The sequence below is a fragment of the Rattus norvegicus genome, chromosome 6 (genome assembly GCF_021556685.1).
Source record: "Rattus norvegicus strain SHRSP/BbbUtx chromosome 6, alternate assembly SHRSP_T2T, whole genome shotgun sequence".
Lineage (NCBI taxonomy): Eukaryota > Metazoa > Chordata > Mammalia > Rodentia > Muridae > Rattus > Rattus norvegicus.
The window spans coordinates 91519768-91545335 of NC_141539.1; the positions used below are offsets into that span (position 1 = coordinate 91519768).

General features: G+C 36.0%; 1 protein-coding gene across 3 annotated transcripts in view; it reads right to left on the minus strand.

Moving 5' to 3' along the window:
- Mdga2 (MAM domain containing glycosylphosphatidylinositol anchor 2) overlaps positions 1-25568 on the minus strand; it is an 862524-nt gene that overhangs the window by 471140 nt on the left and 365816 nt on the right. For all 3 annotated transcript variants that reach the window (XR_015621898.1, NM_199269.2, NM_001444001.1), the window contains 1 exon segment: positions 13413-13552. Coding sequence is in view for 2 of the 3 variants with exons in the window: in NM_199269.2 (NP_954890.1) it covers positions 13413-13552 (140 nt within the window). In the remaining variant the exon portion in view is untranslated.

A 25568-nucleotide genomic window follows, 5' to 3' on the forward strand; every position in this document is an offset into this window, starting at 1 on the left:
AGTCTGTGTCCAAATTATTTTGAGATACAAAGAAGATAATAGGGTTTAATCAAAACTGCATTTGAGTTATGTCTTCCTAATGGATCATAATCAGCTGCAGAAATCATAAATTAATCACACATACAGAAAATAAGACTCTCCTTAGAAAAGGACAGTTGATTCATCAAGTGGAATTCACAACAGAGATGCAAAATCAGTTTAATATAGAAAGAATACTGATCCATCAATATCAACGCACCTTTGAGATACAAGCATTATATGAATATATGTACTACCACTAATATATCTAAAGAAACAATGCATAGAGGAGAATAGGAAATAATCAACCTTGTTAGTAGAAATCAAGTTTCTATGACTAACTGTATTTCTATGACTATAATCAAGTCTCTTATGACTAAGAGATAGTCCTCTTGGATTCAGACTTATGATTCCTATCCTTTGGCAGATGAGAGAGTCTCAGGTGCCCCTGCTAACAAGCCTTGCTCCCCAATATCAGTTGTTTGGCTTCTTAGTTGGTTTGCTAGAAGTAAAATCCTGCTTTGCAAGGGCCACGTCCAATCCATTTTCCATTCCAAAGTTTTGAAACGATGTTTTGATTATAATTTTCCTGTATCTTACCTTGCCTTCTGAGACTGACAAGCAGAAAAGCCTTCCATATCTACGTTTGCACCTCTCATCACAAGCACCAAACCTGATTCTCGGATTGTTTGCATGCATATTACCTTTTATGAATTTTGGAAAAACCAAATCAATCCTTAATCTGCTCATTTGAATCAATAAAACCAGGTTTATGAGCCTAAAAATAATCAGCCTTAGGATCCAGGGTGCAATTTTGAGCAAGAAGACTGTTCCTTTGTGAAGCACTGTATAAGAAAGCAGGGATATATTCACAGGTGGTGGCCATTCACTGACTGTGAGGACAAGCAATGGCCCAGATGGTCCACTAAGTCATGCTACTGAACTTTTTTCTTCTCCAATATACTTTCAGATTAAACCATTTCCCATATTAAACTTTACTAGTTTTAAACTGCTAATTTTATTTTAATTGTGTGTGTGAAGTGTATGTATGGGTATGTGTGTCCTCTGTGTCTTTGTGTCTGTCTGTGTGGTTTGCCTATACATTGAAAGCCACACCCTTCAGCTTTGGTGTGGTATCAGTTCCTCTTGAGGTGAAGTTATAGGCAGTTGAGAAGTGCCTGACAACTGAGTCATCTCTCCAATCCCTAAATTGGAAGTTTTAAGACAAAGTCAGTATAGTTTCTTCTCTGCATATTCAGTTTGAGTTGATATAGTGTAGGCATTACAGACTAAGTGTAAATGAAGTCACTTCTTCAGGGAACATTAAGCAAGCATTATGAATACACAAAGAGACATTCAGAATGAAATATTTAAGTCCACGACATTTTGATTTTGCCTTTTTGTTTTTTGGTAAGTTAGGCTAGGCAGTCACCTCCAATTTAAACCAGTGTACAGAAGAAATTTAAAAACACTCAGAAAAGCTATAAATTCTTCATCAGCTAAAATCCATGCTTCTGCATTGAACTGGTTTGTCTTTTAATTGTAAGGGGGAATTAAGATTTCAAGTAGGTGAAAGGTTGTTATGTGATTTGTGGACTTAGTTTGTATAAATACAAAAACACCTGTCCTTCCTAGGTTGACTCATGATCATATAAGACCGATCTGGATTTGGAATCAATATGATAGTCCAGGGACATTGGCTAAATAGGAAATGCTTTCCCAGTTTTAATATAAAGCATATTTACTAACTCCAGGAAGGAGACTTAAAATATGGGAAGAAAGTTTATCCCTTTACAGAGTGTACACTGATGCATGCAAATTCCCTTTGCTATGAAGAAAAATCTCCAACTCCAGAGGTTTTTGTTCTGTGTTACCTGACCAAACTTTTCTCTCCCCAACATCTCTTAGAACAAACTGGCTAGATGCTGACAAGGATCTGAATGTGTCCAAAACTGCTTTTTCCAATTCTCTCGTATTCTCAGCTATTGATTTTTCTCATTCTGCATGGAAACCTGTCTTCCATTTCTTCTCTATTGTTTAGACAGAGAGCTATGAACTTGTAGTCTGATGTTATCAGTGGATTTCCTGTTTATACCTGATACTTTGTAAATTTGCCACAGATGCTTGTGGTACTAATGTTTAATATTGGATGGTTCTGAAAAATGGATATTCTGTCAAAAGTTACATGGAGTGTATAACATCTGATTTTTCTCTAACTGAATGCCTTGGATTGCTATGTGTTATGGAATTCTATTTCCTAAGGTTCTTGAAGTTCCTGGTGGGAAGTACAATAGGAAGGTGCATTAAATCTTCAAGACTGCCACAGTAACACTTTATACATTTCTATAGCCATAGATATACATGATTCTGACAGCAGCTTCCAGATACAGTAAATACAAATATCTCTTATATTGCTCAGTACATAGAGGTTAATTAATTGATTGATTTGAATGTGTGTGTGTGTGTTTGTGTGTCAACTGGTAGAATTTCCTTATATCCCTTTATCATGTAGGACCTGGTGATCACACTTGGGCCATCAGGCTAAGTGCCAGACACATTTATCCACTGAGACATCTCTTGGGCTGGAGTAAAACATAAACATAAAACATTTATAGACAGTATGGATTACATATTGTACCCCTCAAAGTCCTGTGAAATCCTAACTCTAAGAAGTTTTTACAACCAAAATGAAGCCATTTATATCAGACTGAAATAAAAAACAGACAAAGTAATGCTGACAGAAAAGTTATAAAAGAACTCATAATGGAAGCCTATGTTTCCACAGATCAGACAGAGCAACGATCCTGCACAAAGGGCTCTACCCCCTGTAACAAACAGCAAACAAACATAGATTTTCAAATACAGTTGGCAAACAATTGTCTGTTTAATCTTAAACCGACAACGTCTTTGCTACAAGGATCATTCAATGTGTATGTCATGTTCATCAATTCACTTTCAAAAAGGAGCCCTGGCAGGATTACCTTTGAACATACCCAAAGGTACTATTGAACAGATGGTCCCATCGCAGGGCTTTTGCTATCTGCAGAGGAATATCCTTCATCAGTTCTCAGAGAATCTCTCTCTGATTGTTATTCAGGCTGACACTTGGAAGTAAGATGTTTTCCACAGTTATTTAAGATGAGGATAACGGAGTGGGGGGGATCCCATAATTCAATACAAATGGGGTCTGAGAAGAAGATGGAAACTCAGAATCAACACACGTACACACACGCGTGCGAGCGCGCGCGCGCGCGCACACACACACACACACACACACACACACACAGTGATAACGACAGATATTGGAGTGAAATTGGACAGATACTCAGATGGAAACCAAGGAACACTGGGGTTTGATGGCCATTACCAGAAGCTAGGACAGGGGAAAAGAAAAAAGAAAATATTACTCCTTGTCTCCTCCCCAAACATATCATATGGACATCCAAACTCTAGAAGCTTAACATCCAGACTGTAAGAGATGCCTGTTCTTTTGTTTTAGTTGTTGTTGTTGCTAAACATTTGTGTGACTTTCTCAAGATAGCCTTAGGAAACTAAAACAATGAGTAAGTGTGGATTTCAGCTGACAGAGTTTATAGATCTCATGAAACGTGTTTACATTTTTCTTTATACTAGCTCAACTAAGTATTTTACTAAATTTCTAAAAACAGCTTTAGGCATACATTGTAGCTTTAATGGACTGCAGTTCTTCTAGAAAGTACCACATAGCATTTCAAAGTGGTGTCTTCCTCTAGTTACAATGAACAAGACAGATTGTACTATACACAACCCTAGACACTTAAGGTTAATCTTTTACAAAAATGCAAATTTTATGATGCCCAGAGGAAAAGTACTAATTAACCAAAGACTTTGCTCTGGTCAATCCTGTCCTGCATCATTTAATGATTTGTGCCAAAGGCAAGTAAGTAGGAAGGGGTTGGCTTGTAAAGGACAATGTTTCTTCATGTAACACAAGGAGGCGGAAAAGGCTAGAAATCAATGTTTGCTGATGGAAAAAGATAAAACTATTGAGAAAATAAATGGTATTTTTACCCCTTTGTTAAGATCCTGACAGCAAGATAAAATTTAAAGATTAACAATTACTAAAAAATGAATGTCTAGAGTTGATCTTTAATAACTATTTCCTTGTTTATCAGTCAGGGAAACACTCCATTTCATAAGCACTTTTCTTATGTACCGGATTAATGTTTCGTGCTAATTTTTATTCTTCACTGATTTATCTGGAGCATCTAGAGCTTCCAGCAGAAGGCTGTGGTGAGCCTAATGTAGAATACATTTCACTAGCTCACAGCCAGCTCTTCTGTAGGTTATAGTCTCTAACACTCTGCACACATTTTCCCTTTTACGTAAAATAAAGTTGAGGGTGAAATTTTCACCTTATTGTATACCTCCATTGATCACTTCACGGAAGTAAATATATGAAATCTTGTCAATTCAAATGTCTTAATATACTAGGATGAGTTTGAATTAAGAAAATCCTAGCTATATTCACTTTTAAGCTACTCTTCAGGGAGAGGTAGGCGTGATTAATCACTGTAAGTGAACATTTGTAACATAACAAATCCAATAAATTGACTATAATGTTGTATACACACACACACACACACACAAACATACTGGAGCAAACAAACACATTAAACCTATTAAAAATAGGTTAATTATCATTCTATAAGAAAAAAATCACCCCAGTGATGATAAGGCTAATATATTTAGAATATATTGAGAGCTCTAAAATACTAAAAAATATAAATCTATGAAAAATCGTATTGTGAAATGTCAACTAATTAATAATCTCCAGTTATATAATATATTTTGTATTATTTGTATTTTGTATGTCAGTAAAGGTATTATTCTGACAATAAAACTGAAATATATAATTTCTATGTTTATGTAGCTCTACTGTCTCAATTAAAATAAATAATAAATACCACATACATAATTAGCTCCTTTTTTTTGTTATTAACTTGAGTATTTCTTATATACATTTCGAGTGTTATTCCCTTTCCCGGTTTCCGGGCAAACATCCCCCTAATCCCTCCCCCTCCCCTTCTTTATGGGTGTTCCCCTCCCCATCCTCCCCCCATTGCCGCCCTCCCCCCAACAATCTAGTTCACTGGGGGTTCAGTCTTAGCAGGACCCAGGGCTTCCCTTCCACTGGTGCTCTTACTAGGACATTCATTGCTACCTATGAGGTCAGAGTCCAGGGTCAGTCTATGTATAGTCTTTAGGTAGTGGCTTAGTCCCTGGAAACTCTTGTTGCTTGGCATTGTTGTTCATATGGGGTCTCGAGCCCCTTCAAGCTCTTCCAGTTCTTTCTCTGATTCCTTCAATGGGGGTCCTATTCTCAATTCAGTGGTTTGCTGCTGGCATTCGCCTCTGTATTTGCTGTATTCTGGCTGTGTCTCTCAGGAGCGATCTACATCCAGCTCCTGTCGGTCTGCACTTCTTTGCTTCATCCATCTTGTCTAATTGGGTGGCTGTATATGTATGGGTCACATGTGGGGCAGGCTCTGAATGGGTGTTCCTTCAGTCTCTGTTTTAATCTTTGCCTCTCTCTTCCCTGCCAAGGGTGTTCTTGTTCCCCTTTTAAAGAAGGAGTGAAGCATTCACATTTTGATCATCCGTCTTGAGTTTCATTTGTTCTAGGCATCTAGGGTAATTCAAGCATTTGGGCCAATAGCCACTTATCAATGAGTGCATACCATGTGTGTTTTTCTGTGATTGGGTTACCTCACTCAGGATGATATTTTCCAGTTCCAGCCATTTGCCTACGAATTTCATAAAGTCATTGTTTTTGATAGCTGAGTAATATTCCATTGTGTAGATGTACCTCATTTTCTGTATCCATTCCTCTGTTGAAGGGCATCTGGGTTCTCTCCAGCTTCTGGCTATTATAAATAAGGCTGCGATGAACATAGTGGAGCACATGTCTTTTTTATATGTTGGGGCACCTTCGGGGTATATGCCCAAGAGAGGTATAGCTGGATCCTCAGGCAGTTCAATGTCCAATTTTCTGAGGATCCTCCAGACTGATTTCCAGAATGGTTGTACCAGTCTGCAATCCCACCAACAATGGAGGAGTGTTCCTCTTTCTCCACATCCTCGCCAGCATCTGCTGTCACCTGAGTTTTTGATCTTAGCCATTCTACTGGTATGAGGTGAAATCTCAGGGTTGTTTTGATTTGCATTTCCCTTATGACTAAAGATGTTGAACATTTCTTTAGGTGTTTCTCAGCCATTCAGCATTCCTCAGCTGTGAATTCTTTGTTTAGCTCTGAACCCCATTTTTTGATAGGGTTATTTGTCTCCCTGCGGTCTAACTTTGAGTTCTTTGTATATTTTGGATATAAGGCCTCTATCTGTTGTAGGATTGGTAAAGATCTTTTCCCAATCTGTTGGTTGCCCTTTTGTCCTAACCACAGTGTCCTTTGCCTTACAGATTTATACCATATGAAGAATATTGGCAAAGTGATACTGCCCAACACTTGTTATGCAAGAATGTGATCCTCTTTATGTCCTTACAGATCCCATTGCCAAGCCAACATTGCTAGCTTTATTACAGGTCTCTCTCCTCTAAACCTCTTGACAATGGCAGTGTCCTTCTGTCCAGTGAATTTTCTCTGGTGAGGAACCTCCGTGAATTCTCTAACACAAGCTCACAAAACAAATAAGTGGTAAGGTTGCTACTGGTCTGAGCCATTTGAGTGTTTCAGTTCTCTGTGGAGGTTGCTCAATGACACTCAGCATCACTTAGAATAAGTCACTGTGATGTCTAAATGTCAAATAGAACTATCATAACAGCATATTAAAATAAGTTCCAGGAATTCTGTGACTAATAACATCCAAGTCATTGAAAGAACTCTTCCACCTTAACTTTTTTGGGCCTATTTGATCTCATCAAAATGAGGACTCATCTATTATCTAACTCAATATTCACTTGTTGCTAGTGTATATGCTACACTAGGCTAATGAAATTGTCACAAATAGGAGAATAATCTGCATATTCTAATGGGTTAACTGCAACAATCTAATAGTGAGAGTAAAAGCTTAAATTATGTTTATAGAAAAATTATTTTGCATTTACAACTGAATCACAGATGATTGATGTCTGCTTAACACTTAAACATGCCAGGCATTTTTAATACATCTATGTAACATTTGGAGCCCAGTCCATATTGTAAATATTCTATCCTAACTCTAGCGCCTGAGGTTCAGAGATTATTATGAGAGACAGGACAGGAAGAGGCCAGCAAACAGGGCGTTTGCTATAAAATTATAGTCTTACTAATGTCAGAAACTATATCCATAAAACCTCATCAACATAGCTACACCATTAAACCTGAACAAAAATGATGATAACAGACACAGCAAATTTGCTGGAAAAAGACCATGAATCCTTAACTCAACACAAACATCAACAGTCAAATGAGAAATGCTGAGATTAGGAGAAATGTCTTCCCCAGGAAAAGTATACTATCCAATATCAAATGCTCATCTCCGAAAACCCATATATACATATAGGTAAAATTATGCAGTTTGAGCAGGAAGTATATATGTATTTAGAATGTGTGTGAACAATTAATAAAAAGAAGGTACAAATTTGAAAGAAAGTAAGGAAGGGTAATGGAAGGGTTTAAAAATAGGAAAGGGAAGGTAAGAATGGATTGATTATTATCAAATTAAAATTAAAAGTAATTATATTTCCTTTATGTAACAGTGGCACCAAATCTGGGGCTTTGTATTCTACATAGGGCTACACCACTGTACTACATACACAGACTCACAAGTTTATCTGATTATGAAAGGTAGACTTTTGCTTTAGTCATGAGAGCAAAATTTGAGAACCTTCTCCTTAGTGAGAATGACAGTTTCCTATTCTGTGAGGAGTAGGAAACTCTAACTTAAGGCTTGTAAACTTCACTACACATTTCTGAGTAAAACCCACTCTAACTTTTAGATTTCAATTCATCTCTTACATATTTTTACAAGAGGTGCGGTCCTTTAAAAGTTAGTGTTTCAAGGCCATTAAGTAAAGCTCTATTTTATGTCAACATGAAAATGAAAAAAATTTGATGGGAGCAAGTTGTGCAAGAAGAATGAAGCCAACTTTCAGTTATGATTCCAAGACAGTTAATGAGAATCCTAAACTCCATGAGGTTTTGCAGAAGATTCTAAACTTTAGTTCTGTGACTCTAGGGGATTTCTCATGTTCAGCTGTACCACATGCAAACTGGGTTATCCAATCACAAAAGAACACACATGATATGCACTCACTGATAAGTGGATATTAGCCCAAAAGCTTGGATTGCTCAAGATACAATTTGCAGAGCACATGAAGCTCAAGAAGAAAAAAGACCAAAGTGTGGATGCTTCAGTATTTCTTAGAAGAGGGAACAAAATACTCACAGGAGGTTTTATGGAGATAAAGTGTGAAACAAAGGCCATCCTGATACTGACACACATGGGGATCCATCCCACATGTATTCTCCTAACCCTGTCACTATTGGGGATGTGAAGAGGTGCATGCTGACAGGAACCTGATATAGCTGTCCTGACAAATACAGAGGAGGATGCTCACAGCCAACCATTGACCTGAGAATGGGGTGCCAAATGGAGGAGTTAGAGAAAGGACAGAGGAAGCTGAGAGGGTTGTAAGAAGAACAACAGTATCAACCAAACAGACCCCCTCAGAACTACCAGGAACTTCCATCAACCAAAGAATAAACACTGAGCAACCCATGGCTCCAGCCATATGTAGCAGAGGATGGCCTTGTAAGGAGGAGAGGCCCTTGGTCCTGTGAAGGCTAGATGCCCCGGTGTAGGGGAATGCCAGGGTCTGGAATCAGGAGGGAGTACGTGGGTGGCAGAGCACCCTCATGGAGGCAGGGGGTGGGGGATGGGACAGGGGGTTTTCAGAGGGGAAACCAGGAAGGGAGATAATATTAGAAATGTAGATAAAGAAAATATACTATGTAAAAAGCTGAAAAAAATCCAAAAAATATATAAATTCAAATAGAAAAAAATTTTCCTTATAACTAACTATAATCTGCACATATTATCCTATAAAGTACTTTGACTAATCATATTAGCTAAGGTATTTTAAGAAAGTTCACAGACTATTCTAGAAGCCAGATTTAGTCTAAATATAATATATATTTATATATAAATATATTTATATTCATATATATAAATATAATATATATTAGTCTAAATATTATATATTTATATGTCTCTCTCTTGCTCTCTCTTTATATGATAGAGATAGAGATAGATAGGTGTAGATATTAGCTGGTTCTTAAATGTTATTCATAGGAATAAGCAACTATAAATTCTGAGATAATACTAAATACATCATCCAAAGAACAAAAGTAACATTGAAAACATACAAGTTTTAATTTAAAATGTTGATAATATATTTGGAGTAAAAGGTATTAGCAATCTTTTAAATATATAAAATTGACTCAATACAAGTCTTTTTTATACTCTCTAAAATGAATGAAACAAAATTATTGAAGATATGATATCTGTCATCAAAAGCTGCTTGATACTTTTAAATATATACATATATATTTGAACTTAATAAGGATATTAGTCACTTTTGAGTAAATGAGGTATATGGTTATGGAGGGCATATGAAAGTAGCATGCATGTAGGATTTGAGACAATAACTTTTGAGCATCTTTTGTACCTTATTATCATGCCAACCACATCCAAAGATTAACACAAAGAATTACTTGTAGTGGCAATTCTCTCATAATAAAAGAGATGACAGATCCAGTCTAAACAGATATATGGCTTATGAAAAAAAAAAAGATATATTGCATTTTCTAAGCCAAGAAAAAGTATCTGAGGACTACTTGTAGAATAACAGAACCCAATTCTACCCAGTGTGTGTGTGTGTGTGTGTGTGTGTGTGTACATGCATGTGTATAGGTGTGCAAAATACAGTATATCTACTTTTCACATGCACATATTACATTTTTTGTTAGGAATATAGCCAACTGAATCTGAGAATTGGCTTTTATTCTGGAAAATATCCTCCTTAGAAGGTCCTTTGAAAAGTCTGTCATATAATTTTTCTCATATGATTTTACAAAGTAAATGAAGAAAATTTGAGATCACAATGTGTAGTTGAAATACTTATTTTTTTAATTCATAAAGAAGAAATAAATGGCTTAGCCCAGTCAAGGGCATACTGAACAATGTCTGTAAAAGACTCTTGGCCTCCAAAATGTCAAATTGTATTAGAAATTTATAGAATCAAAATGAAATTACAGTAAAACTATTTATCTTTTATAAGCTAAATTTCAACCAAAACTAACACCCCAGAAGAAAAATGTATAATATATTTTTTCAGCAGTAGAATTTACTTATTATGTGAAATTCTCAAGTCTTTAAAAAGATACATACAAAACTGAGGAGAAAATAAGAGAAAATATAAACATCCAAAAAGCAAGGATGTAGAAATCATTAAGTTTGTAGAAAAATGTTCACGACTAGGCTTCAAATTGTAATGGAGTCTATTTTCTCAAACATTATATAAAGTTTGTATATTCACATTATATATGTGCACTTATGTTTTATATACATATATGTATGTATATATGCACATTTATAATATAAATTTGACTCAAAACCACATATTTATAATAGTCTCAATTTCTGTTAATTGAACAAAATCCTGAGATATAAGAAACAGAGAAGTTAGAAAATTTACCCAACATTACTCTATTAGAAGGGGAAGCTGAAATCACATAAGTATTCTGGTGATGATGTCGCTGTCTAATCCACTTGAGTGAATCCTTCTTATTTGATTAGTTTTGTATACGTCAGTATTTTTGGTATACTTACAATAATCTCCAAATTACAGGTTTTTTTAAGAGCATGTAATATTCTTGTATATGGGCAGTCTTTATAACTTTAAAAGTTATGAAAAGAGATAGGAGACTACACACTAAGAGGACAAATGGATAAGACAGCCCTGGTCTGCATTTTCAGATCCCCAGTGCCAGACTAGATACAGAAGTAATTCTCTTCAGCAAGTTGCTGTAAGCCAGAGAAAAATCTTCTTCAGGGGCAGCTGCCAATAGTCTGCCCTTTAGACTTTGGCCAAAACGCCAAGCCCCAGCTGTTCAGTCAGCCTGCTCTAGACAGCCTGCTGGCAGAGACAGCACCCAGGCAACTATTGCAAAGAGGAAATATCAACTCCAACTGATGAGCCTACAAATGCAACAGTTACTTCTAGGAATGAATCAAAAGATAATATAACAAAATGGTAGGTTTTGTTACTGTTGCTTGTTGTCTTGTTGTTGATTTTATTTTTTAACTACAGAAACGAATTTCAAAAGTCCCCCAAAAGGAACTGGTTAGGGAAAAAAAAGAAAGAAAATAAGAAAAAAAGAAAATCACTCCTATTTTTTTTTCCCAGAATTCATTTCAGATTAGCCAGAGAACAAGATGGCACTCTGAAGTGTGAATGTTGAAAGAGAGGTCTCACTGCCAAAGTAAGATACTTCTAAGGTTAAAGGGGAATGAGAGCTGTTACAGAGTGCTCTGAGACTTTAAGGGATGGCAGGGCCAGACAAAAGCTCCATTTTAAACTGGAGTTTACAATTCAAAATATATGCAGGTGCAACCCAATGTGGAAACAATGGGGCCCAGTGGTCGGTTTATTCTGGGAGCTGTCTCTTTCCAACCTTCTTGTCTCTTCTGATAATTTAATCTATTTTGATCCCAAATTTGATTTTAGATATCTTATTAAGTCTTTTAATTTAAAAAAATTAAATTGCAACAATATCATGGTTTTGAAATATTTGATAAAATTATTTCACTGAACACAGTATTTTTCTTGAATTTTCTAACATCTAATTTTATAATTATCAACTTTGGCTTCTTTTCTATTTTTTTTAACCATTGTAGCATGTTTAATTATGCTAAATGCAATTTTATGAAATTTAATTTTACTAAGAGAACTCTTCTTTGACTAATATTTTGTTAATAGCAAATATAATTATTCACAATTTTAACCATTGTAATTTTTATTTTTAAAACTTTAGACATTGTTTTAGTTATTTTACACTTTTAGACTTTACCCACAAGCTTAAATTCACAAAATATAGTTTACCATTTCAGTCATTATAATGGTCCTCTCTTCTATCATCTATCTATCTGCCAATCAACCTACCTATCCTATAGCTCTTCGTATCAGAGGATTCCGTTTATTTGCTCATCTGGATGGAATCATGATTTTCTTAATTAGTTAGAGTGAAGAGTTGCAGAAGCCAAAGACAAGGCTATGGGGGGGGGATTCATAAAACATCCCCGTTTTTTTTCTCCATTCTCTTCTGTACCTTTGTCACCTAGGCTTCTTATTTTGATAACACGTGCGCGCGCGCACGCGCACACACACACACACACACACACACACACACACACACACACACAACTTTTTAATCGATCAACTTACTTTCTCTGCTATATTTAAATACAAGTGAGCGCTCCGAAGTGGTCAAACAATGTATGAAAATAAGAATTACTTCATGAGTAAAAACATTTGAGTGTTTTGTATACAAATTAATCTTTATATTACATGTATAACTACATGAATTTATGAACAATTCTTTGGTCCTGAATGTTTATTTTCGTACGTTATTTGCTATTTTTGTGCCTTTTAAATTTCTACAATAATAATAATAATAAAATTATTATTTTTTATTATTATTTATCATATAGTAATGTTTTACTAGTGATTAGCAATGGCAGCTAATCACTTCAGGATGCTTAATTATGATTAATTAAGCTGATTAATATGAAAGTTCAGAGTTATTCACACCTAGAAACATTTATTTGAAACATTTATGAATATAATGGCTAAGAATAAGAAAGGTGCATGTGATGCCATGGATCACATTCTTCAAAACAAAGCCTCCTCGGGGACAATTACGTCATCATGAAGTCATGTTTTCCACATTCTAAAATAAACTCCCCGCCATATGAATTGTTATCTTACTAAGCTATTTTTATAGTTGTCTTTTTAACAGCTTTCTTGAAAATGTATTCTAAATTTCTCACAGCATAAAACCAAAAGATTCTTGTTTCAACTTAAGCACCGAAAATCCTGATTGATTTTTAGAAATTATTTCCCTTATCTCCCATTCTCTTTGTTTACATCGAAGTTGCAAATAAAAACTTGAACATACGTGAGCGTATGCGTGCGCGCGCGCACACAGAGAGAGAGACAGAGAGAGAGAGAGAGAGAGAGAGAGAGAGAGAGAGAGAGAGAGAGAGAGGGATTCTAGAATTTTTTTGTAAAATGAATTTCAACTTCTAAGAAAAATCATAGTCTTCTTCAGCGTCACACGCAGCTCAGGACTCACCTGTGGGCGTGGATGTCCAGTAACCAGACAGGTCAACTCTAGCGTTTCTCCTTCCCGGATGGTATAGACCCTTTCCGAGTAGCGCTCCTCCTCTATATTACAGGCCAATCCTGAGTGCACAATCCGAACCGTCGGGGGAGCTGTTTAGTGAGGAAGAGACAAAGTACATGAAAACCTGAGTAAATCCCATACAATCCATCCCGATTGGAGAATGAATTCTTATTAGACTCCACCATATCAGACCCATTAGCCCAACACTTTGAACTTGCCCAAGTGATAAATTTTCTTGGCAAAACATTTCTAACTTATCTAAGAGTCATCACAACCTTCTGAAAATGACAAAGGAGAACCCAGAAGTGGGAGAAAATTGTTGCCTCTTGAAAACCGTGTCATTATGGGCATGTGATTAAGCTGATTGTTAAAATCAGAAGGCCGCCTTGTTTCTGAACTAAAACTTGGAAAAGATAAGTAATGAGTTACTTGGAATATGTAGTACAGAAGCCAGAAGACAATTAGAAGAGGACAAGTGATTTGGACTGAAGACGTAGGCATCAGTACACTCATTTTGAAGTCCCGTGGGGCAAGTGAGAACTTAGGAAAGATTCCTGAGCAGGGCTGGATTTCAGCTACGTGAGGAGCATCTAGAGCATCGGTCCAACAAAGACAGTCTCTGAATAAAAGCACTGGTGATGGCAGCAAGTTATTGATATCGTATTCTAAAATTTTAATCGAAGCATAACTTAACAGTTGCAGAACTGTCTAAATCCCAACTTTCTCTCCTGTCAGTGCACAAGACTTTAAGAAACATGACTAGTTCTTGTTATATTACTTATCCCAGTCAGAAACTGCTCAAGTGATGAGAAATACTTAGCTAATCGCGCGTGTCTACAATCAAATACAAACTGACATCTAGGAACTTCAGAGTGGAGGCCATCACCATTTTTGGACACCACGGTTTTGCATGTAATATATTTGGAGGTGAAAGAAAATTATCTTAACTGAAGGAGACATGGAAAGAAGATTGCCTGTATACGTAGAGGGCAGCAATCACAGACAATCCTGACAAGAATCTCCATTCTAAACAGCAGTGTCCTTAATAGAAGCTATCAATTCCCCCACCCCCCACCAAAGAAAAGAATGCTAGAATGCTTGAATTTAAAGAAAATGACACAAAAACATCAGAAGTCATATATTTCTTGAAAATGATCCTGGTGATTCCATGAAGAAGAAAAGGACTACAATCAATTTATTCTCTTCTGGAAAATTCATCTTTTGAAGGGAAAACTATTTCTAATATTTAATGTTCTAACATACACCACTTAGATTCATAGCACACTCACAGAGATGAATAAGCAAAATGGTGTACATTTTTATATTTCTAAATTTTAATGGAAATGCAGATAAATACATCCATTTGGTGCAAAAATAAAATTAAAAAATATCCAAAATATAAACAACAAATCAAAAAGCAACAAATGTTTGTATTCTTTGCAGACAAACCTGATATTTAATTTTAAAATATCTGGCTGCTTTCCAATATCGATCCTTAAAAGCTTCAAGGCAGACTGGGAATGAAAGCCATTTTAAGACGGATAGTTGCAACACTCCAAGTGCGTAGTAATTTTGCACACAGTGCTTGCTAGGAATGTATTTACTAGATACACAGAATAACCTAACATTTTGCAGAAAACTCTGGGACTTTGCATTTTTACCATCTGTTCATGTAATTGTAATGGTACTACTACCCAGACTACATTATTAGAAATATATCTGCAGATCTTATAAACATAAGTATTCTTTTACTTTTTAAAATAACCAAACAATGGAATTCCCCAATTTAGAGCACTGGCTGCTCTTACAGAAGATCAGGGTTCTGTTCCAATACCCACAAAAGAGTTCACAATCATTTGCCACTCTGCTTCCAGGGTACATGACATCCTCCTTTAGCTTCTGCAAGCACCAGAGACTTAAGCAGCACCTAAATCCACACACAGGCAAAATGTCCATAAACATCAAATAAAAAATGTTTAAAAATAAAAAAAAACATGACCTGAATAGTAATAATATCAGTAGACATGCTAACACAGAAGAAGGAATCTAGAGAAAACAAAACAAAACAAAACAAAACAAAAAAAAACATATTCACCACTAATGACAACTAGGAGATAGATAATTAGCTTCTCCTGGGGAATCCCACTAATTAATTATCAAAGACAAAGTGGTCAACCCAGAAATAACATCAATATAAGCTTCACTAAGTGAGCCTATCATTCTCTCTCTCTCCCTCCCACCCCCTTTCTGTCTGTGTAAAAATAGTAATTCCAAAGAAGGAGGCCATCAATTTGAGAGGGAGTAGGAGTCATGGGAGGGGTTGGATGGAGGAAAAGGAAGAGGGTAACTGATGCAATGGTATTTTATTAAAAAATAAAACCAAAATATAACCAAACATGTTACATCACTTTATTTGTTCAAAATCAATAAAACTTAAATGCATTACATATTTAGTTTGGGATGTCGAATTGCTTATTTCGAAATTTGTACCATTGCTTTGGACTCTGTCTAGACATGAAACAATTTCTGAGCTCTTGTGACAGTGGATACTCTTATGATGCTTTCGGTGCTCTGGTGTCTCCTGCAATGTTTCCGCAAATCACTGCAGACAGTGATCAAATTTAGCATTCAATTTAGACAACTAATCCTGACATGGTACTAATTTTAATGCATCTGTCTGATTTAATTATACACACGCTGATGGCAATAAAAGCCTACAAAACAAAATAGAAAAGATTTAAATACAAAATACAGATATGTTTCTTTAAATAAATACCTATGCTAAATTTAGTCTTGTAAATGATAGTCCACATATAGTAATACACCTAATTACACAGTTACATGACATTCTCTCTAGACTAATTTGTACTTGTTATGTTTTGCTTAGATTTCAAATCAATACCTAGTATTGTTATTTTTAAGATATATCTTTCAAATGCTTCATTATGCAAATAAGCAACTTTGTTTATACAATTTAAATTATACAGTAGGCAAAATTTGACATTTATAAGGGTTAATTTTTTACTATTTTCTTCTATATTTTAACACATTCTTGGAAAAGGTAGCTGTTTCTGCACTCTCAGCATGAACCTACCACCTATCCTGTGACAGTCTACAAAGTTTAGCTTTCAGCTTATGTTCCTGGTAACCATTAAATATATTCTTAGTAATTTAGACATTCAAGGCTAAGGTGAATACTTTGGATGTTTACGTTAGTTACTTTTCCAGAGAAAGTACAGCTGACAGGGCTTTAGAACTCACCCAGGTGAATTTCCAAATTAGAGAAAGAAAACTTGAGGCTATCAGGTGCCTGACACAGGCCATTTGCTCTTTGTAGCATAAATGAGATAAAGCAAGCATGCGAGCAAACAAGCAACAAACAAACAAACAAACAAAGTAAATCACTGGTTCTTTGTTCCTTTTGATTCATTGTCTGTGGATGCTAGGTCTGGAATTGTTATATTTGTGATTCTTAATAACTCTCACTGTAGACTTAGACTCGACTAAATAAATAGCAGAGCACTGGGAAACTATGTATGAAGTCAAGCATCATAACTAGACTAATATCAGTGGTGTAACTGCTCCAAATACAACAAGTAAAGCACCCTCCCAGTTCAGTATCCTGTCCCCGAACCCTTTCAAGTCCCAGACAAGGACAAGTGTGAAGATGTCGTCATTCTGTAACACTTCCCTGTCAGTAACAGAGTAAGGAGCAGTGACATTTGAACCATGTCTTCTTGTGATGGTTTTCTATCTATCATGGTCTTCTACCATGGCCATCTGTACCTGTGTTCACCAAGAGGTCTTAGATTACCAAGCACAATAATTTTCTTCTTTCTCTCAGAAGACACCTATTGTCTTCTGATTTGTTCTTTGTTTCCTAACAGTCTAACTTAATGTTAGTCATTTTGAAAGCTAGAGAGATGGCTCAGAAGTTAAGAACGTTTGTTATTCTTTGTGCAGACCAGAGGTTTGGCTCCCGGTATTCATGTTAAGAAGCTTACAACCATCTATAACTTCAGCTCCGTGGGATCCAACATCCTTTTCTGGCCTCTACAGATACACTTGAATGTATGTAAAATAGTCCAAAACCACACACACACACACACACACACACACACACACACACACACACACACACACCACACCCCCCTAAGAAAATTTAAGTAATTCAATGCTAGGTAAATATGACATTTAATATCTGCTACATATCACCTAATTCAGATCATTAATATTATCTGTTATTTAGTAAACATTTACTAAATCTATAAAGACATTAGTTTTGTCTTTTAATAAAATACCAGTTATTAGGGTACTGATTTATTTATATCAAATGAAATTTACTACATAACATTTAAAAAAAATCCCACCATGGCTTTGTCCTCTGCTCTTTTGGGAAAAAACCTCAATTCATCTTCTTGAAATTGGAGCAAAGGTTATGAGTTCCTTTGCCCTATAGATTCAATAATTAGTTTAAAATATTGCATGAGACTCATATTCATCCAAATTTTCTTGAAGTAAACCAATCTCATTACTTTCCAAACACTAATCCTACTAGGTACCTCAATTAGAGTAAGTTGCTTTTGTGTTCTAGAGGTCAGAATAAAAGGGCAAACAGGGACTTTTATTTTATCTTGTTAAGGTACAGTTTTGAAAGTTAAAACCAATTTATATTCATTCAGCTAAAAAATATAACAGAAAATATTTCCCTATATCAATATCCAGAAGAACACTTATCCTCTTATGTCACATCAACATCATGTGATGAGGCTATACATGAAGGTTAGGGTCTATATAAAATGTACTAGTGTATATACATAGCTGTATTTCAAAGAGCTTGCAGCATACAGGAGCTGCAGACTGGAAAAACAGATATAATTAAGCAGAATAGTTAGTGCACCAAAAGAAAAATTTAAGAGCTACATTGGAATAAAGCTAAGAAAAATGAAAACTGCCTGGAGGAATTGACCAGGCTACACAGATTCACTGACATTTAACCTGAGTTTGGAAAGATGCTGTGAAAACAGGAGCAGGAAGACCTTCCTGACAAAAAGCATAGTGTGCTTAAAGACATGTTTGTAATCAAGGGTAACTGTGCTCCAGAAAGCACCCTATGAGCATGTGGCTTATGCACTAAAGAGTAATTTTCCTACGTTTCGACTTGAGTGTGAATCTCTCAACTTAACAATCTATGTGTGGGCTCAGGACAGATGCCTTTCAATGCCTGGGAGGGATAGGGGAGAGAGATGGCTCAAGGTCTTGATAAAATACGTCTTCATTGTACCAATGTGAAGGTGAAGGGGAGTGGTCAGGAAGGCACTGTGGTTTACCCTGCCTTGCTAAGAGAAAAATCCACTCATTTACTCAGAATGAGAGTAAGGTGACAAAATGCTTATTCATTCCACAGATCAATAACCTATAAAGTAAAATAGGTCCAGTAAAGTAGATGGAAGGAAATTGTCAACACTACGTTTCCCAGAATGAATAATTCAGTTAAAAGCTACTATCGTTCTTTCACTTGACTAATTCATTTTAAATGAAAAACAAAATATTAAGTTTCGTCATAACATTTTAAACATTTTTCTTTTGTTGTGCTTCTTCCTCCCCTTTCCCCTTCATTCTGCCTCATATGCAATCATAGCCAGCATCCTGTCTAGGGTTTTCCGGTCAAATGTTTCTTATTCCCTTGCTTTCTTTCCACCTTCCTTAAACCACTCGTTCCCTTCTCATGACCTCCGTTGTAGCTTTTTGCTTATAGCCACATTCACACACACTTTTTATATTTGCTTATCAACATTAAAAGTTGGGGTCCATATATGAAAGACAGCATATGGACTAGGAATATTGGAGCAAACCCACTTTACCCGGTACTGCGAAGGCAGAGGTAAGTGAAATCTCAGAAGTGGACTACAGAGTGGGTTTCCAGTTAACAGCAGAAATAGAATGGGATTTGGAAGCATGGGGGAGAAGATATGAATATGAAATATGTGTTTATATGAGTCAAGGTCCTCTGGTTATTTCTAGTTCCATCTGTTTACCTGAAATGTCACAATGCCAGTTTTCTTTACAGCTGCATAAAAATCCACCTTATGTACCATATTGAGAAAAACAACTTAATAGAATGTTCAGTCTTAACCACCTGAGAGTGCACCTAACTGTCTGACAGGAGAAGCCTGAAACGAGGCATCATCTACTGAAGTCATTGCAGTGTGTTAGAGTAAAGATTTTGAGGAAAAATGTTTTAAAAGGTAAGACTTTTCATCTAAACAGCTCACTTCCAGAAGTCCATGCTGTTATAATGCAGCAATTATTTTGGTATTAGTTGTCACTCCTCTGAGAATCCTAAATGATAGCCTTATAGTTGAGTAGATACCTTCAATTCCTCACAAAGTTGCTCTGTTCCATTCACATTGCCACTAGAATGTTGGCTCACCACCAGAGCAACTCGACTTAGGATCCTGTGGCGGGTAAAGGTTTCCATGAAACACAGCTGGAGATGGTTGACCAGGATCCCTTGTCTTGTTAACTGCAATATTGGGTTCAGTAAATCAATGTGCATAATCACTGCTCACACACTGTGAGAGAGCTGAAGGCAGTTAGAGGAGGGGGGATAGAGAGGAAAGAAACTAAACAGAGGTGACAGAAGAGAGAAGAGAAAACTGCTCTCACACGGCCGGAGGCGATAGAATCAGCCCATATTCTTCATCCCAATATCCCTCCTCTCATTCACTTTTGCTCATGAAAATCAAACGCCATCATATTCAAAATTTCCTTCCATTTTACAATTGATTTAAGCTAACATAGTTTTTTTCTAAATTTAATTCCATTTTCTACATCATTTTACACTTAGCTAAACAGCATTACTGACATTTGATCTCCTTATTCTACCCCACCCCATGTACCATGTGTGCACAATACTTCTGGGACACAGTCAGCTCTGTTCTTCCTCTCTGTACTGCTTTTCCTTGTCAATAGTGTGTGAATGCTTTGCCTACTCCTCTTTTCATGACTATTTTATAAACTGGCCTTTAAACGTGCTAGAGATCCTGTCCAGTTAGTCCTAAACTCCCTGACGCTCAATTGTCCTCAGACTAGTTACAGAACATAATTCTTTTGTCATGAACACTGATACAGAGATGGAGAAAATAAAAATGTGAGGAGAAATAAAGAACATAGTCTTGGATGATACAGATGAGCTGTCTAATGCCTGGGCAGTTGGTGATGGTTATGAAGTCTTAGAACTTTTAATAACCAAACAAATGAAATCTGCCTGGCAGACCATGGAGGGTGTAAAATTAAGAGGTTAGTGATCAAACAACAGCAATGGAAACACGTAAGCATGTAAGGCAAGGAGAAGAGATAGGCTTTACCAAGTCCAAGAAGTGGAAGGAAATCAAGGGAAATACATGCTTCAGAAGTTATCCAAAGGGAAGCTGGAGGAGATTTTTGACAGGGTTGTCATTTAAGATGAGAGGAGACAACCCTCACCCCTGAGAGTTTAGATGTGCTAGTGAATTCTGAGTGGCTGCAGAGAAGGGATAGAAAGGTGAATGATATGAGGTTCGACAGAGGAAAAAAATCTTGGTAGGGAAATCATCATAGCATAAAGCAAAACTACCATTGAGGATGAGGAATGCACACAAACAAACAAGGAGCACACCATTATGCTAGAAGTATAACTGAGACACATACCACATGTCTCTGCTGCCAATACAATTGTTTGCCAACACAGAAGTTCACAGAAACTTCTACTCTTCTCTTTTTTTATGATTCTATTCTTCTTTTCTTTTTTTCTCCATCTTTATTAACTTAGGTATTTCTTATTTACATTTCAATTGTTATTCTATTTCCCGGTTTCCAAGCCAACATCTCCCCCTTGGGGATAGGATGGGAAGGGGAACATCTACTCTTCTCTTAAAATAACATAAATATCTATGTGTTTCTTTCTTTCCTTTTATTTGTTATCATGTGTAGCTCTTATTCGTTTCTTAACATACACAATATTTCTCAAAGCTTTCTCATCACTTCTATGAAAGAACAGGCAATCAAGATTTGACTCCATAGTATGTAAATATAGTAAGTCTTACACTTGCAAAGAAAACAAGCAAAACAATATATATCTTCTCATCAGGCCTGCTTTCATTTTACCTTTCAGTGATTAGACATTACAGTGGATATTCATTAGTGATGGGCTACGTTCATGCTTGGCTATACTGCTCTGTGCAGTCTGTCTTCTGTCCTGTTAGTATTCAGAAAGTAAGAGCGAAAGTCAAGCATCCTACTTCAGTAGGGGTTGTTTGTCTTTTTTCTTTGCTGCCACTATGTTCTTTTTCCAGTTTCTCAGTCTTTGTTGACCCAATTCTACTTCCTCCGCAAGGACCTTTTGGAACACCACATCCATCTAAAACTTCAAAACAATGTAAGTGACATTTTCTCATCCAGTGCTCACTGCAGCAGTGAAAGCAGACAAATAGGCAAACATGCACAAAGGCAGACTTCAAGGATGGCTTTTAATAATTATCTCAAAAACGTGGCTAACATCTGCTCTTATCCTCATTTCCATAATATCCACAAGGCAATACTCTGATATATAAATAACACAGACATTGGTTTCAATCTGTCTTTAGTTCACTTTCTGTTTCCCTTCCAGTTGTTGCTTGGACTTAATCAGTTTAAGAATCAGTGTGAGCTCATCCCCTAAGAGTTTTAGCACACCCTCCAATTATGGCTAATACTATATGCCTGGTCACTAGAGAGAAAAAATGTTCTAAAGGTTCTAATCTAATAAATAATACAAGGTACAAGGTAAGAGCCTATTGATTGTATCCAATGTAAGGAAAAGATTGTTCTAAACTCATGGCTGTGATGAAAAACTCACTGTGTCAGATTTTGGATATTTTGTATTAATCTCTTCTACATTGTTATAAATAAGTTGAATCACCCAATAAATTCCAGGGCTCATAGACAGATAAGGAATTTAAGCGTAGAACTATTGGTTTCTTTTTAGCAGGTGGTCAGTAGTATGTACAATTTTTGATTTAGTCTTTTCTACAAGTTGAAAGCTAAGTATTCATTTGTAAGCTATATTCTGTAAACGATTACCATCAAGGCAAAACAATGATATCTATGAATAATTTTAATGTTGAAGAGATGCATCTTATGAAATAACGTTAAATATTAAGAAGAGAAATGTTTTCCTGTAATACAACATCAAAAGTTAAATGCAAAATATAACAAAAATAAGATTTATCTTCCCCAAGTCACATACATGTTTTCTTTTCAATCAATGCTATGAAAATTTTATCAAACATATTCTTCACTTTTTCACTCCTATGTGTCACCTATTAAGATCTAAAGCCAAACCTCAAACTCCTTTGTATGTTTCATAGAAGAAGAGACCTACACATACAAATAACAATAAGTCTCCTGTATTCCTTTCATGCCTAGCACTTGTCAAATGTCACCTTGTTTGACTTGTGAGCTAGAGAAGAAATGTGGCCAATAAAGTCAGTCAGAGACAGGGCTGGCCATATTTACGAAGATGCCCTCTCTAAGACTTCTACCTTCATCCCAGCATTTCTGAGGGAAAAAATATTGGGATTTTTTTCTTGTCCCATTGGAGAGTACATCACACATATTATTAATCCAATGTTGAGAAGGAATCGAATGTGTTCTGCAAAGAAGTCCAATATGAAAACAAACATGAGGAACAGCAAAGCTTCCTATGCTTGGGTAGGAATTTGATATTTATATCTGGGCTCTGATTTTACATGAGATCCTCTAGAATATCTTGATTTGTCCCTAGCTCATGGTTTTATTACTGCACTTTAAATGAAAGAAAAATGAGGCTGACATATGGCTCAGTTGTTAAGAGCACTTACTGCTTTTTCCAGAGGACTGAAGTTTGGTTCCCATGACTCGCTTCAGACAGCTTATAACCACCTCTTACTTCAGCTCCCAGGGGATCCGATGGCTCTCACTCATGTACACATATTCATACACAGACACATAAGTATAGACACATATACAATTTGATATGTCTTAAACAAATACATTACTCCAATAGTTTGGAAAGTAGGTCAATGACTGTCACACAAAAAAATCAAAGAAATGTTTGTTTTAAATTTAAGATAAACACAAAGTAGCCTTACTGTTGCTCATTGGACACCATTCTTTATGTAGGCACAGTAAAAGGAAAAGACTGGTGTGAGACAGTGTGGCGATTGAACACAAAGCATTCCGTGTTTAAAGGGATCTCCTCCTCAAGTTCAAATGTAGGCAAAATATCAGAAGCCATATGTCATGCGTTCCATGCACTGTCTTTAGATTCAAATCTTTTGTGCCTCAGAAATTACTACTATTACAGTAAGAGATAGAGTATTATATGCAGAACATCATTTTTCTTTGCTGAAAAGTATGACATGATATTTATACTTGCCTAAAATTTAGAGGTTTTCTGCTTCCTTTGAAATAGCTACAAGTCCTCAGCATATAATAATCAAAATGATCTAACTCCCATTATTTCCCAGCTCTAATCATAAATTTGATATTTAGAGAAAACCATTCTTTCTCCCAGCCAATCTCATCAAAAAACAAATGAGATTTATTACAAAATGCACCAAAAATGAAAACTTCAATTTGTTTTTCCAAGAATGGCAATAGCACACAGAAATAGCAGAAACTGTCCTACTAATATCTCCAAAGCCTCTTTCCATTGAGAAATTGCATCCATTATCTGGGACTAGTTCAAAAGAGGGCAAGTTCTTCAGCAAATTGGGTCAATGCCATTAGACCTCAGAAGAGTGGAAACAGTACAGTCAGGATACACAACTATAGTCTAACCAACAGAAGCACAATTATTGCAGATGAGGATTGATGTAGACTCTAGTGGGACAATGCTTTCAAGGACTCCGAGTTCAAAGAACCCTAAGAGCTTCTCCTAATGATCTCTAGTTTTTTCTCAAATTCTAAAATTTTTATTTTCATGTGACTATATAAATGCTGCCAGGTATTGTAGTGACTTGCCGAGTTTTCTCTGCATTCCTCCCTTTCACTACAAATAAAATTATTTATTTTATTGGTATTCTACTCATTTTACTGGTGGTCTACTCATTTTAATGCAATGTATTCTAATTTTAAAGCTTTAGATTTTTCTCTCTTGGATTTAGGGATTGAGAATATAATTTAGAAAAATGAAAAATTGTCATCATTAATAATTTTATACACGAAGAACAGTTTACTAAATACTTCATGCCATAAGAGTTCAAAGGGAATAATCTGTCTAGATTACACAATGTAAGATGCTAGTATTTATCAGTAAGTGTTATCAATCAACTCTAAGTTTTTAAAATAGCAATTTTCTTTATTTGGTAGAAATGAACACAGTGTGCAATTGATCCAATTCTCTTCTCAAACAACGTGGTTAAAGTCACTGAGGATGGGGCAGTGAAGTTGCAGGACATGGGTTTATGAAACTCTCTTTTACCTGTCTCTGCCAGGTCTCACTCACTAATGTGAATAATTCAGTTTTATTTTGTCTTAGTTACTACTAAGTGATTAATACTAATTTTGATATGATGATGATAAAATTTAAATAACCCTTTTCGATGAGTAGAATAGGTAGGCTTCTCTGGAAGTAGGTTTGCTAATGTAATTTTAATTACTAAATGCACACAGCTTTGGGTCCATCTCTAAGGAAATTGATCTGAAGAGACAAATTTCAGAAAGATGTATTAATAAACGCAGTCATTTCATATGCATGAAGAGTTGAACTTGAAATATCAGCATACAAACAAATCGACATCTGTATCCCCAAATATATTTATTGGTGGACAAAATACTGCAGTGTTTGACTTCAAAAGTAGAGCCTGAAGAAGGAATGTAAAGAGGTTCAGCTAACACTTTGGGTGTGCCTTTTTCCAAAATCTCACTCTGACATCAACTGTGACGCTGCACAGAAAACAAGCTTGACTTTTCTGTCTTTATTTCTATGTTGCAAAGCACTTGCATTTTAATTGTCTGTCAGGAAGAGAGGCTCTGTAAGACCATGTAAGCAATTATGTCTCAGGAAGTTCCTAAAGCTTACAAAATTCTTATTTTCTCAAG